Below are 19,351 nucleotides of genomic sequence, written 5' to 3' on the forward strand. Positions count from 1 at the left end.
TTTTAGTTGCCATTTGCTGCTGAATGCCTATTAAGATCTCTTCTTTACAAGTCTGCTTTTACAACAATGTGTATTTTATCCATTTGTTTGTCGAGGTTCCTGAAGTTCTGAATGACTTGGAGTGTGAATTGTGTATTTTTTCTCAAGGGAGCCCTTCTAGTGAATATGTTTTTTTATGATGAAAGAATGCAGGACTGACAAAAAAGTCTGTATTATTTCATAAAAGCCTCAAAGGCCTTGTCAGATAAGGTATTCATCTCTGCGCGTCTCCTTCTCTTTGAGGTGGGCGGGATGAGCAGGAGGGCCTTGCAGCCGTCAGAAAGATCTGTGAACAGCACAAAGAGGCCAAAGGTAAGAACACAAACATTGGACACACTCGCGTCCACACAGACACACAAATGTTTGTGTGCAAGTGTACTTGTTTTAAGGATGCCCGTGTTTGAAGATAAAGGGCCGAGCAGCAGCCGTCTGTCCCTCGGGCTTGTTTTTGCAGTCTTTACTGAGCACACACACACACATTATTGCACACTTACAGGTATACACACACACGCACACAAAGACAAGCATGGAGCTTCTGCGCTGGATATACAGTGTCAGGAGTGTTGGTGATGCATCATGAGGAGGAGGAGGATAAAAGGAAAAAAGGAGTGATGGGAAAAAAATGATGAACACCATACCATTAGCAAGATTCTCTTTATCCTTTAAAGGGTCACATGGGGGCTGCAGGGGGGGTTACATTAACAACAGTCTTCCAGTCCATTACTGACAATCATTTATGCTCATGTGCACTCTCAGGCAACTCCGCATCCTAATGCATCATTTGGGCTGTAAGAGGAAGGAAGAAAAAAAATAAACAAACATTGTAGGCAGGTAGAACATGAGAACGCCACACACGCTGGACAACCCAGAGAGGTGAAATCCACCCAATCCAAGCCAACCCCGCAAACCACTGCAACAACTGCCATAATGATAAATCAAACTTGAGATATGATAGAGAAGGACATAGGGGTGAAGAGGCCACGCTTGACAAATGGAAAAATGCAGGAAAATAAAAGGGAAAATATGGGGAGGAGGTGGAAGAAGAATGGAATCACAGAGGAGGTGATGGACTGAGAGCAGACAGGTGAAAGAAAAGATTTATCACTCCATGGACTGAAGCTTACAGGGTTCTCTGTAACTGATGGGGAGAAATTGAATCGGCTGACCTTCATCGCACAATAAATCCACCATAGTGTCATGACTAAAACGCAGCATAAGTTATTCTTCTGTTGGCAAAATTGCATGAAGGTTTTGTCAACACCTGCTGTCTGCCACAAACGTATTTAAAGGTTCGCAGTCATGCAAAAAACATGACTTTTAACTTAATTATTGTCTGAAAATTTACATTGACCAGTAGTCTCTCTCTCTCTCTCTCTCTCTCTCTCTCTCTCTCTCTCTCTCTCTCTCTCTCTCTCTCTCTCTCTCTCTCTCTCTCTCTCTCTCTCTCTCTCTCTCTCTCTCTCTCTCTCTCTCTCTCTCTCTCTCTCTCTCTCTCTCTCTCTCCCTCTCTCTCTCTCTCTCCCTCTCACACGTGTAAAGACACCACAATGAATTGATCCAACTACCCACAAATATTGTCTGAGTTGGACAATCCAAACAATTCCAAACAATAGACAAACATTGACTATCAAAACTAACATCAGCAATGTTTAATGCTGCAGTTCTGTGAAGTGTATCAGGTATCAGGTTTTATTTAGAGAAAAGGGTTTTTGAGTATTGATTCCCCACAGAACCTGAATCCTTATTAGATCATCTGAAAGCATCCCAGGAGGTGACAGCCCATGTAAACTTCAGTGAGTTATTACTCAACTGCGCCATCTCCTTTCCGCAAATGAGCCCTTATGGATCATTAATCACCACACAGGAGAAGGCCTGTTGGAAATGGGAAGGTTAGCATGATGTCTAAGCTCTCAGTCGTGACTGTACGTTCTCTTAGATAATAATTTCAGGGAGTTGCTGGCAGTTAGGAAGAACGCCGGACTCGCCGTGGAGAGCAGCACAGCAGAAGGCTGCCCGACTCGGTCCCTGCTTGTGTGTAAGTGGCTGTCAGGTACAGAGACAGCGGCCATGTAGCCGGTGTCATTGAAGTCGATTTCCCTGGACGGGGCCGTGGTGGAATTGATTACTTCTTTTGTAATTGGCAGGCACTGAGGCATAGGGGACAAGGGGGTGTCTGTAGCCAGATGCTTGTGCACTGGATGAGAATGTGTTGATGTGTGCGCGTGCGTGCGTGTGTGAAAGAGACAGTAATGGATTCTCATTAGTATGTGCGGCATGAGCTTTAAACATCTCTGTCCAAATGCCCTTTGGCATCCTTCCCAGTGTGTGCGTATTCGTCGGTTATGAGAAAGCGGAGACAGCTCATAATATACACGTCGGGGGTCCTCGAACTGCAGCCTTGGGCGAACAATTGTTGATGTCCCTTTGGGAATTTCAAGGTGTCACCGCTTACAAAGAGTTTAATTCCACCACAAAACACCAACATATATTTAATAGAAGTTCACTGGAGTTCCTCTGAACACTTTGAAACGGCGTGAAGGTCTTCCCAACCTGTATTCAGGTTTCACAATCCTTTCTTTCATTCCTCTTGGATAAACTTAAAACTTAGCCTCCTTAGCCATGTCAGCTATTTGTATAGATGTCGGGGTTCCAGATGGTTTTGTAGAAGACCAAAGTAGCTGCGTGTTCCTTTCTGTATGTCATCATTTTGACATGTTTTTTGATATAAATGCTTATTTGCGTTCTTGCTGAGTTTTTGATGAGTTCATCTGCACCACTTTGATCATCAAATATGTCCAAGTTATCTAGTCGGTAGCCACGTTATGTATTCTTTATAAGATGTGTATGTGAAATAAACTACACAAGCATCTCTTCCTCTTTATATAAAAATTCCATATGTGAACGTCTGTTCTTTAAGAAGACACTTTGACCGAGTCACGCAAAGTGATATGTTTTGTGTCGTGTGTCTAACCCTAACTTTTCTTTCAAGTATGCTAATTCAAAATTCAAGCAGCAGACTTATTTTCTTTATTAACATGCGGAAAGTTCATTTAGATTTTCTATTCTAAACAATTATTCTTTGCATATTTTCCCAGTAAAAGCTGACTGTGGGCAAATGAAGGGTACCTCCTGGACCGGTCACCAGTTCAACACAGGTCAAATACAGAGAGGCAGACAACCATGCGCACACACACACACACACACACACACACACACACACACACACACACACACACACACACACACACACACACACACACACACACACACACACCCACACACACACACACACACACACACACACACACACACACACACACACACACACATCAATTAGCCTTAATGGCATGTTTCTGGACTGTGGGACTAAACCCACATAAGCCCATGGAGACCGTCTCCACAATATCTTCAGACTGGATAGTTATTTGAAAAAAAGAACATTCTTTGGCTTTATTTTTGCTTCAGTCTCAGCTGACAGTCTGACTTTTTGCTTTTTATAATTGGCTGAGCTATCAAATAAAACAACCTCCTTGCTTCACTCCTGAAACATTGTTTCTTCTGGCAGGTGGATTCTTCTCCAGCGCTGTCTGAAAAACTCTTTTCATTCACTTATTTTATCCAAGCTCTGGCTGTCGTATATTAAAAACGACACTGTATATGATTGAGCATGCATATTGTAATTGTTGCTTCTTCTTTTTTTAAGTAAAACTCATCATGTCTGTGGTGATTTTCATTGTTGTATGTGAGACTTTTCAATCTCGGGCAGTATTTTCAGTTGTTGACCAACAATTTTCCGAACCACTGCCATCATGGTTTTTATTAACTGCCAGCAGTTGTACTGACAGGAAGTCCAGTGGCTTCATAGCTTCAGTGGTCTGTGGTATTTCCACGAGTCTGTCCAGTTTTATCTGATATGAACTAATTGTTAAAAGGATTTTTGCAGACCTCAAGCAGTGGGGGTCCAGTGTTCACCCACCCTGGTCTCGGTCTCTGAAATGATTGCTATACTCATTAATTATCCATTTGTCCATCATCCACACTGCTTAATCCTGCACAGGGTCATTAGAGCCAATCCCAGTTTACTATGGATGAGGACAGGATATATTCTGGAGAGGTCTCCAGTCCATCACAGGGTAAACACACAGGGACGAGAGTGCTAACCACTGCTCCATCGTGCAACCAGGATTACACATATTAAGGAATAATCAATAATATATGTGGGGTGGCTGTGGCTCAGTTGGTAGAGCAGGTCAGGTTGCTGGTTCAATTCTCCATTTGTGTGTTTAGTCTGTGTTTGACTCTGTTGAATGGGCAATAAGATGTATCGTCCTTTAGAAAACCTTGAGTGAAGTCCTCCAGAAAAATGCTAACGACTTTGAACTGCAAATGGATGCTGGTCAATGAAACTTTGAGCATTTTACTTTAATTTATGAGCATGTGCACCCTCACACACACGCGCGCAGATAAAGGGTATTTCTGTATTTCCGCTACAGGCGGCTCTGTCTGTCCACTAACTTTAGTCACGGTGCACTTGAAAGCAGCACATTGTGCCTCAAACCATAGGCCTAGATTAACAGTGTGAAGCAAGGCGACCTGTGTGTGTGTGTGTGTGTGTGTGTGTGTGTGTGTGTGTGTGTGTGTGTGTGTGTGTGTGTGTGTGTGTGTGTGTGTGTGTGTGTGTGTGTGTGTGTGTGTGTGTGTCTGCTTAATGCACATTAATTTTTTTCTCAGCTTAGGTAACCCAGCTGCTCCCCTCTAACAAAAACATTTTTATTGTGGCTAAACTCTTTGACTCCAAACAAACTATAAATGTAACAGAACACATTTAGAAATCTGACCTTGGAAAAGTCTATGTTTCTACCTCTGAGATGTTTGTGAGCGTTTGATCCAAGACTTTTGAATCACAGGTGCATAATTTCTAAGCAACCGCATTTGTTTTTTTTGTTTTGTTTGTTTGTTTTCTGTGGTTTTACTGAGTTTGAAACAGAATAAAGATTTGTACCTATCTTAGCTTGGGACAGTAACGTCCCATTCGCACTACACATTTCCACTGGCTGGGGCAGCAGCCAACCTCCTCTCTCCTACATCAGCTGAATAAAACTGTCTGTGAAGGAGCTAAGACTGGCACGCTGCCCAGACCTAATATTCTTGAGTTTCACTGTGTGTATCGGGCTGCTCAAATGAAACTATTTATATATCCTTGTCTGTGTCTCATAAGGGACAGTTTCAAAGAGCCCAGTTCATTCATCTGTGTGTATTTTTACTCTTTGTTCTGATAGCATTGTTGACAGGGAGACTTAGTGTCAAATCAGACGCTCCTCTTTCTCATGCACTGACTTTATACAGTAATTTCTTTGAGCACACAATGAAATATAAAAAAACCAAAAAAAATATGAAAATTAAATGCAAAATTACTTTTTAAAAATGTTTTGGTGTTGACAATTAAATTCCATGCGTGGGAGTGATACATAGATCTCCGGCCTGTCAGTCAACAAGTAAAAGACACATGTAATGTTTTCTAGCGGTGCATTTTAATATTACATTCAGGTGTAATCCAGCTTAATCACATAATCATATCTCGCGTACACATGCAGGGCACAAGATGCTCGATGGAAAAGAGGGAGTTATGGCAGGAGAAGCAAATAGTTATTAATACTGTTTTGTGTTAATATGTTACTCCATTAAAGTTCACATAAATGAAATGTACATATCTTATCTTGTATTTGTCTTATCTTTTGTGCCAAATCCTATTGAAATTCCTCTTTTCTTATCTTGTAAAATTATTTTCAATATCTAATGACTCGTCATGCGCTGGAGGGCGTTTACTCATTTTTAGTCCATTAGAAAGACACATTTCCTAGTGTCTCATCTGCATCAGCCCTGGACACAAAGCACGCAGGTTTCTTCAAATCTATAGTACATTAAAAAGCAACCACTTCAAAGAGCGTAGCAGGTATCGAACACAATCTGAACAGATGATCACACCAAGGTTGAGTAGAATATTTGCTTGTATTGTTTAACAGGCAAAGGTTTACCATGATTTATTTTAGAAAAACATAATGCCTTAAACAATGAACAGAACCAATCACGCTTAAATTTTGCTTTTCAACGCAACAGAGAATTCTGTAGTAACCCATTAATGTTAAACCTGCAGCCATGAGCATGTGCATTCAAGCCATGGCCTTTAAGCACACAATTGTCGACATTCAGAGTTTGAAAAAAAACCAAATTAATTAACATGACTTTGTTATGTTAACATATGCGGAACAATTTAATGATTAATTTATCTACAAAAATCCATTGCTTCTTGTATAAAATACTGAGATCCAATTAAATTGTGATAAATTACAATGATTCAATTACAAAGCCCCTAATTAATTTGATAAATTTTTTTTAATGGAGTCCCGCCACAGATATGGAGTGTTGCGCCATTGGCTCACTTCTTGATTACTACAGACATTATGGCTCTGTGCTTCCTACATCACATGTTCAAACTCCACAAACCATCAACTACTAACTTAACCTGAGGTCCTGAGAAGTACCAGTAATTTCTCACACATTTCTACATTTGCAACAGCCGTCGGGAATCAATTCTCAATCACAATGCTGTAATATGTTCTTGTTATCACTCTGACGATAGACACATTTATTTAAGGTACTTTATTCAACCACACTGTTGTCTTGATCCAAACAGTCAATTGCCATCAGTGTATTGGGCATCTGTTCTCGATGTCGCCTGTTTGTCTCTTGACTTGCATCAGGACCAGTCTTTTATATTTTCTCAGTAGATGTGCTAGTTTGCCGGCTCTGTGCACTGATGTGGCAGGAACCATTTATAATCACATTTAGTGTTCAAAAATTCAGACTCAATTGTGTAGCGCCTGCTTTTCCATCCGCGTGGGAAACAAACAAACTCGTTGGGATGCAGAGACAGAGCTATTTTTATATCAGAGGGAATGAGAAATGGAGGTGATGGTTCACAAGCTCTGAAGCATTGTTAGAAATGGCTACTCTTCCATGAAAGTGCTCTTTGACTTTTGCCCCCGTCAAAACTTCACAGTTCACACATGCGACGTGGGGCATTCAAGTGTCTTTGTTAGGAAGGAACACCAGAAAGCACACATTAAAACATCAGCCGTTTTGCAGGAGGTTGTCAAAAACGGGCCCGTTTCCAAACAATAAGCACATTATTGTACGGTCATTGCGTCAAAGCCATACTGTGTGAAAGTGAAGTGGCACAGAGGCACGGACGCGGCTTCCCGGTTTGCCATCTTTATGGAAGCACCGACACCGACACCGAAAACAAAACACCCGCACGCCACTGTTGCAGCCTTTTCAGGCAGAAGCCCGCTCTCCCAGAGACCCACGCCGTACCGCTGCCCTCCAGGCCCCGCAGTCCTCGGCAGCGTGTCTTCCTGCTCTTTGTTTGTTTGCAGTGTGCTCTTTTCACAGGGGGGGAGGTGGTTAGCCCCTGACGAGCTTCAGGTGGCTCCAATCACCTTCCTCCCTCAGATATCATTCACCCCGAACCTTTCCAACTGCAGGCATATTGGCCTCTTGGAGCAGAACACAAGCTCCAGTGTAAATAATGGCGTTATTGATTTCTTGTTTCAACAAACGTTGCGGCAAACCTTGACAGTGAATAAGTGCAATTAGGCTTTTGCTCGTTGTAGTTTTGATGCGTTTCTATTATCACAAGTCAAAATGTCAACTTTCACCGGAACCCGCATCCCTTTGAGTTGTCTCTGACACTTTCTTGTGCCAAACTCTGTTTGACAGCTGATCAACCTTTTTCACATTTTTCCTTAAATGACCCTGAGTTATTATGATATTAATATGACAGTTTTTTTGAATTTTGACCCAATGAATTATTAAGAAGCTTTTCAGTGTCTTTAAAGTGAAAATGAAATATTTGTATAAGTGTTTCCAACATTCTTTGGCCTGTGACACTGAACTAAAAAGCCGAGTCTGATTGGGGTCTTCCATTAAAGGTTTAGTTCTCTGAGTTCTTTGCAATTCCAATAAAGAATCACCTTAAAACTTTTCAGAGGGTATACATTTTCTATTTCTTCATGTGAAACGGTTAAACGTCTGATGATTCATCTTGCATTGGAGGGAAGCATCCGATTGAAAAGCATATGGAGCTTTACGGTTTATACACACACACATATATATAATTTCTCCCCCTGCAGTCTTAAAAAGGCTCCATGGTAGTTAAAAGGTGACTAGTGCATGAATGATACAGTAATTAATTAAACCAACTAAGATTTCTCACAAGGGGGCTGGCGTTAAATCGTTGAGCCAACCAATTGTGTCCAACCTGATGTATGTACGTATGCTATTGCGTAAACTAAAGTCTGATTGAAAAAAAAATTAAACAAGTATTTAGTGTGGAGTTCTACATTCTTTCAAAAGCCTGGCAATGAAAGGATTCGCTGCTTATAAACAGCATGCATGTTTCTGTAAATATACTATATTTTCTTTTGTCAGTTTAAAGAGACGAAACCTCAAATACTGTGTTGAACTATTGATTTAAGGAGGCTGAGGCTTATAACAGAAGATCCTGGGGTCCAGACCCACACCTGATCGATGACATTTCATTCCCAGCGGGTTTTCTTGATACGACGGACTCTTTTGAAAAGGCTCAGTCTCAAGGGGGTCAATTCAAGTAGACAGGGGAGGACTGACATGCATAGCAGGGGGATGCATGCACACACACACACACGCACGCACGCACACACACACACGTTTGTCGTTCCATATGTAGCCCACTTGTACCGCCCTAAGTGAGACAAATTTGTGCTGACGGTCATGCAGATGAACAATCTTTCTCTTTAGTTTTTTCCCCTCTTTTTTTCTCTTGCACACAATCAGCCGGAGGTGAGTGGCATGGCTGGGAGATAAGGCTGCTATCAGACCTTCATCAGGGACAGCTGCACTCTCATCTATCGCGGCAGATTTTTTTTTCTCCTCTCTCTATCACCTCCATCAACTCTCCTTTGGTCTGCTCCCGCTACGTCCTCCTCCTGTCTTTGTCCATTATATTTGACTCTCGACAGTCTTACCTGAGTTACCCAGGGGAATGGTCTTTTATGTTCTTGATGTCCAAAATGCGTCGTCTTTTCATTAAATGGCAACACATTTGTGTTCGTCCACCTTCACAGCAGCTGACAGTTCAAGGAGGATTTCTTAAATGTGCCAAAGTACACATGAAACCATGAATCTTTACACATTCATACATGGTTCATGCTCAATTTCAATAGCACTGTGAGGGTTCCATTTGGATTACAGCCTTTATTGTGATGGTACATGTTTGTGTCATAATGTCTGGATGGACAATCTCCTTTAAAAAAAAAATGAATTGCAAGCATAAAATAATTGCATATGTGTTTCATTACATACACTTTTTTCCCACTTGAAATAAACAGCAGCACCGACAGTCAAGCGACTGAAGTGAAACCGTTGAGTAGCAAGATGTTATCTATAAATAGTCTTCTGTGGTTTTGTTTGACTGACTTTGACTTGATTGTTATTAGCAATAATTGTGTGACTGTAAACTGAAGGAGCTTTGTTCAGCATTTCTCATTTAACATTAGACAACATTAAAGATTAACATGATTGGCTGTCTTAAGCTTCTTTTGATGAAAATATTTCAATTGACTGCATGACATGAACTGGCTTGCCTACTGTGGAAAGTTTATTTTAGTGAAGTCGGTATTCTTGTGTATGAAATAGTTGCCCAACAAAACTGGGAGAACGTTTCGTATTTGCTCCAAATACAAAACACTGTCGATGAGATTGAGTGGATTAAAGGCTTCAGGATTGGATGTCAGATGGTCCCCCATGGCCTTGGTGGCTGTGTTGACGACTGTCGCATACTGGAGGGTCATGTTGAGTTCATGTTTACAGGGGTGAGGTTGGAGCCAATCCCACCTGTCTTAGGTCAACTGAGATGAGGACTCAGTGCATTTGAAGACTAATAGTCGAGGTCATAATACAACACCGAGACCAAGAATATCAGAAAACAGCAATACCTGTAGCTGCAAGATCGATGATGCAGCAGTGACGAGAGTTAGATCTCTAGTAGTAGTTTAGTCTCGCCTGCCATGTGGGAAACAAGGGTTTAATTCACAGCTCATGCAGCCATGCTTTTGGGCTTGAGATGCTTTTCAGCGGTTCAACTTTCATTTACTAGGTTGCAGGTTCTATTCCCTATCTCACTCTGTCAAAATGTCCTGAAGCAAGACACCGGACCCCGAATTATTCACCATGGTGCATAATAGATTTTGTCAAAAGTACATTCGGAACATTTTCAGGGTGTTCATATGTTTGTGTTACTACAAGTAACTACAAGTACAAGTACTACAAGTAATCTCACCCTTATTCGTGAAATGCAGTATATCACCTGTAGTCAGTATGAAGCTCCAGTGCTCCAGGACCATGATTTGGATTAAAAAAGTAAAGGAGATGGACCGATGGCTTAATGAGATCATACTGCCCTGCCTGAGGCCGTAAACTTACGAGTTTAACATGTGAAAATTAGAGTAAGATACTGTACATGTCATGAAACTATAGGAGAGTTCTTGAATACCCTGTTCAAACAACACATGCAGGCTCAAGGAGGATAACAATCTACTTAGGAAGTAGTTTAATACCAATCAAGGTCTTCTTGCTGTGCGGCGACAGTCCTAAGCTATCAAGGCAGCTGTTTTTCAAAAAGAATATCACTTTTTATCATCTTAAAATTAAAAGTTCTGCTTCACTCATGACTCCGAGTTTCTTTGAAGACTTTTCCAAGTCGTCTTACGAGAAGCTGGGAGTTTTCTATGAATTTTGTTTCAAATGAACAGCTCATCATCACGTTCTGCGGTAGCCTGATACCAAACACCCTCATTTTAATCATGCGTCTTGTGAAATGTGCAGGGCTGTGAGCCCTCAGGATGGGACCTGAAGGACACTGCTGTTGAAAGCACTTTTACATCAAATGAAACTGTGACAGTGCTCCTCGGCAGTGGTTTGATTCCTCCGTGTCTTTTTTTTTTTTTTTTAACTTACGTAGCTTTAGGTCATACTGCCGTCGTTCCTTATCCCTGAAGTACTAATATCAGTGAACATATTGAATAGTTAATCAGAAAATAATAGCGGTCGGATTTCACTTTACTCAAGATGTCAAGTTCCAAAATGCATCCATGCGTGTTCAAGCCTGAACCAGAGCCAAAAACAGCATCAGCAAGCCTGCACCATTTTAGCAACAAAGGCAGCGGAACAGACAGCTGTTTGTGAGCATGCTCAAACGATGGAGAGGGGAAGTAGAGGCAGGAAAATCTTTGTGTTCGCTTACTTCTTCTTGTGTCCATTTTTAGCAGGCTTTTCTTCAGCTTTGAATTTCTGTGCATGTAAAAAAAACAAAAACAAAAACAAAAAAAACAGCTACTGATTTCAGATCTCAATAACAGACATTTCCAAAGTGCATGAGTTTGTCCTTTGTATGATCCAAGAATACTTTTAAGGAAACACATTCGCATGATGTCTGTGGGGCTTTTAAAGCAAATTGCTGTTTGGCTGAAAACTCCAAAGCCATTTCTCTACACATGCGCACACGTGGAGTCACTTTCACGCTCTGATGATCGCAGCTCCTGGGCATTGATCTCTAACCTGTGTCTTATCATACATTAGACCTGATATAACAATGTGTTAAGCCTTGATGGGGCTCAGAAAGAGGCATTAGGTTTGCACGGTGCTGCCAGTATTGTAGTGGAAGAACCCACCCTGTTATGAGATGATTAATATACTCTTTGATGTCTTACCGGCAAAACGGTTATCGGGAATAATCCGTTTACAATGACTCTAACGTGTGTGTGTGTGTGCGTGTCTTTCTGTGTATGTGTGTGTGTCCATTCTAGTGGAGTTCAAAAAACTGGATCTTGCAAGTTTGCAGTCAATCCGTGACTTTGCCCAGACCTTCAAGGATCGGGACCTGCCACTAAATATTCTGGTTAATAATGGTGAGTAATGTAACTGTCATGTTCTGGTAATGTGCAGGCATTTGAAGTACAGTATATGTATGTAAAGCAGTTTATCAAGTGCTCAGTGGGTAAAGTAGAAATCCCCTGCACAGCAGTGTAATTTATGCGCTGTCACCTGACTGAATTTAAAAGGGTTTAAAGCATTAAACTGAGCTTCACACCCCACCGAGAAATCTTTTGCCTACACATTTCAAGTACCCCTTCACTGAAACTGTCATGTTCCAGATGTGTTCAGTTGAACTATAAAATGGATGTTAATCTACACCAATGATGATTCATATTCACAGTTTGAACACTAAATTGCCTGAATGATTTATTTTCACCTGTTTTTTGGTGACGTCCAGCTGGTGTAATGTTAGTGGCTGAAGGACGCACTGCGGAGGGATTCGAGCAGCACTTTGGCGTGAACTACCTGGGACACTTTTTGTTGACCTGGCTACTCCTGGATCAACTGAAGGATTCTGGGAAACGTGGTTCTTTCTCCCGAGTGATCAACGTGTCGTCGTCAGCCCATTGCATCGGGGAGATCAGATTAAATGACTTGAATAGCTGGTGGGTGCACACTTATGCAAACAAAGGCACACTATGCACATATTGCTTGCTACATGTGAACAGTGGACATTAATGCTATCAGGTTATAATACCTTATTATTTTCTTACAATTTTCAGCAGTCACAATTCCAGTGAGATAGAACACGGTTTTTTAAATAAAATTTTAGTCCCGTCTTGTCATGACTTGGTTCCAAACTCAGGATTTATTGCTTTTTTTAGTGGCTTTCCCTACTCTAAGATTCTCAAAACAAGAGTTGCACTTGTTAAAAGAAATTTCTATAGACTATAGAGCAGACCAGGGAAACGTTTATTCCAACAGCTGCTGCTTTTGTAAATTAGTGAGAGTGTGTGGGTCACACAATGGTGAGCTTCACCGTGCAGATCTGAGATTGACTTTCTGAGAGGAAAACTGTCATTAAATACTGGAGTATAACACCATACCTCTTTAAATTTAGTGCAAATTTAATATGTCCTCTTTCAATTTGACTGAATTCTGGGTGTTCCAGTTCAAACACATGTAGTACATACTGACTCTTCAAAAACCAAATAAAATGAAAACCAGGCTGTTACAATTGCAATAGTAGTGTAAGATTGTTTTATTGATTAAACACAGGAACTGTGAAATTACCAAAGTTCATTGTAATTTACCCTCATTTATAAACCAGGAATATAGATCAGCGGGGTCATCACACCATTTCTGTGTCTCTGTGATCAACGAGACCTGCCCGCTAGTTTTTTTCCGAAGAAACTTTCCAAACTTTGTCATGACTTATAATTGTACCTGGTACGAGTCCAGCTATCCGTGTATGTGTTATCTGTACTTGCACAGTGTAACCCATTGTCTTTGCCTGATGCTGAAGTACAGATATTTTCCTTTCTTCTCAAACTTCTTCCAGCCCGTCCCAAAGCAACCAATTTGTGATATACACATTTCTTCAAGTGGAAATGTTAATATAATCTTAACCTTCTGCTTCCATTCAATTTAATCTCTAAGCTTTAATCCAGCTTTTACAGCCTGATCTTTCCTGCTCTAATGCCTGCAGTGCTGATACAAGGCCCTGGTGGTGTGATACCGAACAGTTGCACACATCTCAAAGCACTCTCGCTGACTTTGGACTTACTGCCAAACTCAACAGTTCTGTAGAAAACGCAGCGTAATGACACTCATAGCATTACTTTTTGTCTTAATATTCTTTGTGAAATTGTATAAAATATGTTTTATGATATTGTTTTAATAAACGTACTTCTTCTGCACGTCTTGATCCAACCTTAGGCTTCCAGGCATTGGAGTCTATCTCAGTTTACTATGAGCAATTTTGGTGTCATCGGTCAACCATATATTTATTTTGCTGTTGTATTTTTCAAACAGTGAGAGGAAGTCAAAGTCACCTAAGAAAACCCGCACACACGGTGTGCTAAGCCCTACTCCACTGTGTGCCCCACCTTGTACCACCTTCAAAATCCTCCAGCAAAAAAAAAAAGTGATTTTTGATGATGTGTTTATTTGACTGACATGATTTTTTTTTTCGTGTGTGTGTGTGTTCTGTCCCTGCTCAGCGAAAGCTATTCTGCTCATGCTGCTTATTGTCAAAGTAAGCTGGCCCAGCTGTTATTCGGTTCCCACCTCCACCAGGAGATGCAGCATGGAGGTTTCCCAGTGAGCTCAAGCACTGTGGATCCCGGCATGGTGGACACTGCTCTCTACCGCCACGTCTGGACGCCCCTCCGCCTGGCACAAAGCGTCATCGCTCGAATTCTTTTCAGGGTAAAACTCCCACAGTTGTCCACTATCACTGATCACGATATAACTCAGATCATGTAAGCTGAGCATGCAGATATGCTATGTAATGTTAGTAAACAGTCCACATCAGAATACACTTCAGAATCTTCCTCCATGAGGGAAGGTATTTTAATTTTGACTTTGAAATGTGTAACCATAACAAGGGGGAGATACAGCTCTGCCAGACACCGTATAAAAAAAATGCAGTAATTGTGTAAAACTATCGTGATGCAACATAATAAATCAAACAGGAAAACCTCTGCCAAAAAACACATTTTAGTACATTTTGTAATATTAGTACATTTTACATGATCTAAACACAACTCCGCTATAATCAAATGACCAAATACCAAACCAACAAATAAAACTCCACATATTATGATAAAATCTAATTTAAATTCAGGCAGAAAGTAGGCTAATTTCAGATCTTACTTTCACTTTCTGCCTGATATCTGACTTATAGTTCATCACAGTATTTCGTCTCCATGCACTCCTTGAGCTAAGTTAAACGAATGTATCATCACAGTAAAATGTTTGAGGACATGAAGGTCATTATCTTTCTAACTTCAAATGTTTCTTCAATCCTCGTACTGCGGTTTATCCTGCTTCTGTCCTTGTGATGTTCTTGTCCATCGAATGACTGGAATATTAATGGCTACAAGGTAAAAAAATAAACCAAAAAAAACTTTGGATCTTGGTGTATTTTTGGAAGGTCTGTTAAGTACTTGCAAACAGCTTTTGAGCAAAACCAAGCTGATGGATTTATTAGGATCTGATACAGCTGCCTCTGAATTTCTGAGGGGAATCACATTGTGAAATCATGTGTCCTTCAGACGGCAATAAAATCCCACACTTAAACCTTGAAGTCACTCTTTGTTAAATACAGGCCAGGAAAAGACAACATCAACTACAGCTCCGTAAAACACCGGTGACAGCGAGGAAATAGACGTTTTTAGAAATCTCTGTCCTGCATTTTGTCTGCTAGTAGATGAAACCCAGACGAAATGTTAAACATAAAGGTCAATAAAGTCTGCTCGGATTGATCAAACCTTCAGAAAGTTTAGATTTTAAAACATAATGCAGTGGGCCAGAAACCTGTTTGATCGGTACAAATCAAGTTTTCTCATTACAAACAATAACATATGTAAGATCTTGGGTCAAAAACCTCATGAAACATAAAGCAGTGTATGTGATTTTTCTTCCTGGAAATAAGCTCGTTATTGTACATTTAAGGCACTACAGTTTCCTGAAACAACCAACTCAGCAGCAGGCACTGGTCAGGATTATATTCTAAGAGCTTCCAGAGCCTCCACTTCCCTGCAAACGGAAGTGCCACCAACAGTCAAGCCCGCCTGTTCACTTTGTGTTAATTTTAAAGCCTCTTCTGCATAGCTTAAGGCGCTGACCGCAGGCTGCTCTTAATGTCCCTGGGATTTAATGGAAGAAGACGTGTGTGCTGGTTTGAGCCCTTAACTGCAATTGTCACAAGCCTCTGCCTGTAAGCGTGACCTTTGGGATGGTTCTGCCCCACATCAGCAAAACACATTAATCACACAAACTTGTGCATTTCATCATTAGCACATCTACACACACTGAATCTCACACGTTTCAACGACTAACCTCCTCCACTACATCTATGTGCATGCAGAGCCATGGATCAGACAGTAAGAAGAAACGGAATGAAAGAACATTTAATCTTTTGTCATAAAGCATTATGAGGACAAGCAGGCAAGTACATAATTAACGAAAAGGATTAAAAAATGATGGTCATATGCTGTCTCGCTATAACACTTAATAAATAGTTGCTGTTGTGCATTTGTTATCAAGGTGTTAATTTTACCACCCTGGAGGGGTGTCTGTGTGTGTTTATATATGCATTGAGGGTATGCATTGTCAATCATTTGTGAAGCTTGGCATTGTCTTGCTATATACACTGATAAAATTATATCAATGTATATTTTTTTAAATGTTTTATTTAAAATAAGGAAGATACAAGAATTGAAAATCCCATCAAACTATTATGTGAAAATAACTGCAAAAAAAATTACGAATGTGTAAATCCTGCAGCTTTGTGAGAAAAGTCAGAGATTACAGTCACTTCAGAACAACAGATGAGCCCCATTGCAAAAGAAAGACTAATTGTGTTTTTCTCCATAAAAAATACTTTTTTCTTTTCTGAAACTGCCTCATCACTGAGCCAAACCGACACATTAATGAAGAAAGTCGAATTAGCGTATCTTTACAAAAAAAATAAAATATTTGTTTGAAATGTTGCTTTCAAGTAAAAATAGTTATTGAGTCATTTATAAAAACAATTAAAATGCATGATGTGAAATCTTGGGCAGTATCAAGACACGCACGCTATTGCTAATGCTGATTCACACGGGTTTGCGAGTGTACAGTTGATGCTTGCGGGATGTGATCCACTCACTGCTTCGAAACCTGCTACTGGTCTCACAGCTGACACTGAGATCATTGTGAAGACGCATCCGCAGCAACGCTCACACATGCACACGCTTACACATACAGGGGCACTTAGCCAGAGCCTCCGTCTCACTGACGCTAACGCGGAGTGACATCGGCTACACTCTTGCATCCACGCACACGCCAACACATCGTTGTTGTTCAGATAACTTGTTGTTGGTGTTGTCATCCTGCAGCCATTCCAATTCCTTCTCATGTTTATGTATTTTTGGTGTGCAGTTACTTTTGCTAAATTTAGGTGTGTGTGTGCGTGTTTTCCCCAGACTCCTGCAGAGGGTGCTGCCACTGTGCTGTCGGCTGCCCTCCTCGCAGCCCCGGAGGGGGACGACGGAGGAGGCGGCTACTGGGCCAACGGCCACCAAGAGTGGACCACACCACTGACTTCTGACCCCCAACTGCAACTGAGCCTATGGGAAGTCAGCCTTCAGTTGCTGGGCCTGCAGTAGCCGAAGGATGCCCAAGAGGACTAAATCCACTTGAAGACTCCGGATCAAGGCCCTGAACACGGGCCCACCAGCTACTCTCTCCTTCCTTTCCATTTTTTTCTCAGTCCACACCTCCCATCAAGGCGTTCGTTGCAATTTATGTTGACGGCGTTACAATCCACCGCTGGGCTGTGATTGGTGTTTTGAGGAGCGAAGACCCTCTATTCCTTTCTATCCAGACCTGCCAACCAAGGGCTACAGGGGATGGAAGACTTAGTTTTTGTTATTTTTCACTGTGACATAGCCAACATATATACACACACACACACTATAGTAACAGCAATATAGAATTTTGCTGTCGCAGACAACGTAAGTTCTGATTAGTACAACTCAGTTCAACATCAAATAACAATAAATGTCAAACACACATTACAAAATGAAGTAGATTCTTCATTTATAGGAAACAAAATGTTTAATCAGAAGTGCATTGACATTAATATGTAGTTTAACATATCCCACTCTGCCTTACTGCCAGAAGTCCAACGTTAAATGCAGTAATTCAATGTCCACAATGCGAATCGAGCGGTTCTGCCATACACATCATTTTCTAGAGAAACAGTGAAACGCATGCCTACTCCAGGAGGACGATTTTGACATAATGAAATTGGATTCAAACTAACATGCTGGTCAAAACCCCAAGCATCCACAAACATGCACACGTTCCAATACTCAGATCCTCCAGGGCCGAAGCGCTGCACGTTTTCCATGTCTCCATCCGCTGAACGTCCTGATGGTTCATCAGCGCAAAGCCAGGTAACGAGCTGCTCGTTGCAATCAGCTGTGTTGAAGCAGGGAGACATGGAAAACGTTCAGGGCTGCGGCCCTCGAGGACCGGAGTTCGACACTTGTGCAATACAGTGATCTGATCTAACTCGCCTCGCTGTGGTGAGAGAATGTGATGTCTTCAGTTTCCATTGACACATCGCAGTGATTTCTCAGATCGTCTCGTCGCCAATACGTCTGTTTTACTGGGAGCGCTTTGTTGAGGGTTTTTTTTTCCTTTATGTGCTTTTACCAGTCACTGCTGACTCATCGTGTTGATCATAGCTGAGCAATGCGCTAAAAGGAACATTCAGCCGTCCTCAGAGATTCAGAGAAAAAAAAGAACTTTAATTCCTCTTTCTCTCTGTCGGTGCCGTGCAGCAACTCGACAAAAGAGGGACTGATAGGAGGATTTGGTAGGACACCAAGAAAATGGGGGATCCCATTGAAAAGTGGGCCTGAATTGGGAATAATTCCTCCTGCAGCCTGAGAGTGATCAAACATTTGGTTTTGTTGTTGGGGAATTTACCTGCTGTTGTCATTTTCTGTAGCCAGGATTCCAAAATGGTCCTGGTTGCCTTTGTCTGCTCTGAAACAAAAAGGGAACGACGGGGAACCAACCTCCACGTCTTACTGCCACTGTTTTCCTTTGTGATCTTTGTTAATCGCTTTTACCGTGTCCTTGATACGCGTAGGTTTTCATGCACATGAGTTAGGAATTAACTCATATGGAGAACCAGATTGGTCTTGATGGATTGAACAACAATAGGTAGTTCTGCAGGAAGAAGGAGAAGGAGGAACAGGGAAAGCGATAAAGCACTTTTTTTTTTCAACTGTGATTGGTTTTTCAATGCTGCCGCTGCAACTGCCGCTTCCCTGTTTGGCTTCCCTCCCAGTGCATTGTGGGATTGAGATTTCCCAGTGGTGAGAATCAAACTCCATCTGCTGGGTACACACACACAAACACACACACACACACACACACACACACCCACACACACACCCTCTCAGAAAGACTGGAAGCCAGCAAGGCTTACCCAAAAAGGCACAGAGCAAACAAACATGACTTTCTCTCTCTCACACACACACACACACACACACACACACACACACACACACACACACACACACACACACACACACACACACACACACACACACACACACACACACACACACACACATAGCGCAATGACACCATCTCCACTGTGATTATCGTCTTT

The 19,351-nt window shown here is 41.4% G+C and overlaps 1 protein-coding gene across 1 annotated transcript in view; it reads left to right on the plus strand.

The window, feature by feature from the left end:
• The window catches only part of LOC308131806 (polyprenol dehydrogenase), a gene marked incomplete at its 3' end in the record, with an annotated part of 29,706 nt that extends 12,379 nt beyond the window's left edge, over window positions 1-17,327 (plus strand). Inside the window, exons 3-7 of the mRNA XM_080498657.1 lie at window positions 283-351; window positions 11,943-12,044; window positions 12,410-12,617; window positions 14,175-14,382; window positions 17,145-17,327. Of these exons, the coding sequence (XP_080354783.1) occupies window positions 283-351; window positions 11,943-12,044; window positions 12,410-12,617; window positions 14,175-14,382; window positions 17,145-17,327 (770 nt within the window). The remainder of the gene's footprint in view (window positions 1-282; window positions 352-11,942; window positions 12,045-12,409; window positions 12,618-14,174; window positions 14,383-17,144) is intronic.
• Between the last annotated feature and the right edge of the window lie 2,024 nt (window positions 17,328-19,351).

Source organism: Blennius ocellaris (assembly GCF_963422515.1).
Source record: "Blennius ocellaris genome assembly, chromosome: 6".
NCBI lineage: Eukaryota > Metazoa > Chordata > Actinopteri > Blenniiformes > Blenniidae > Blennius > Blennius ocellaris.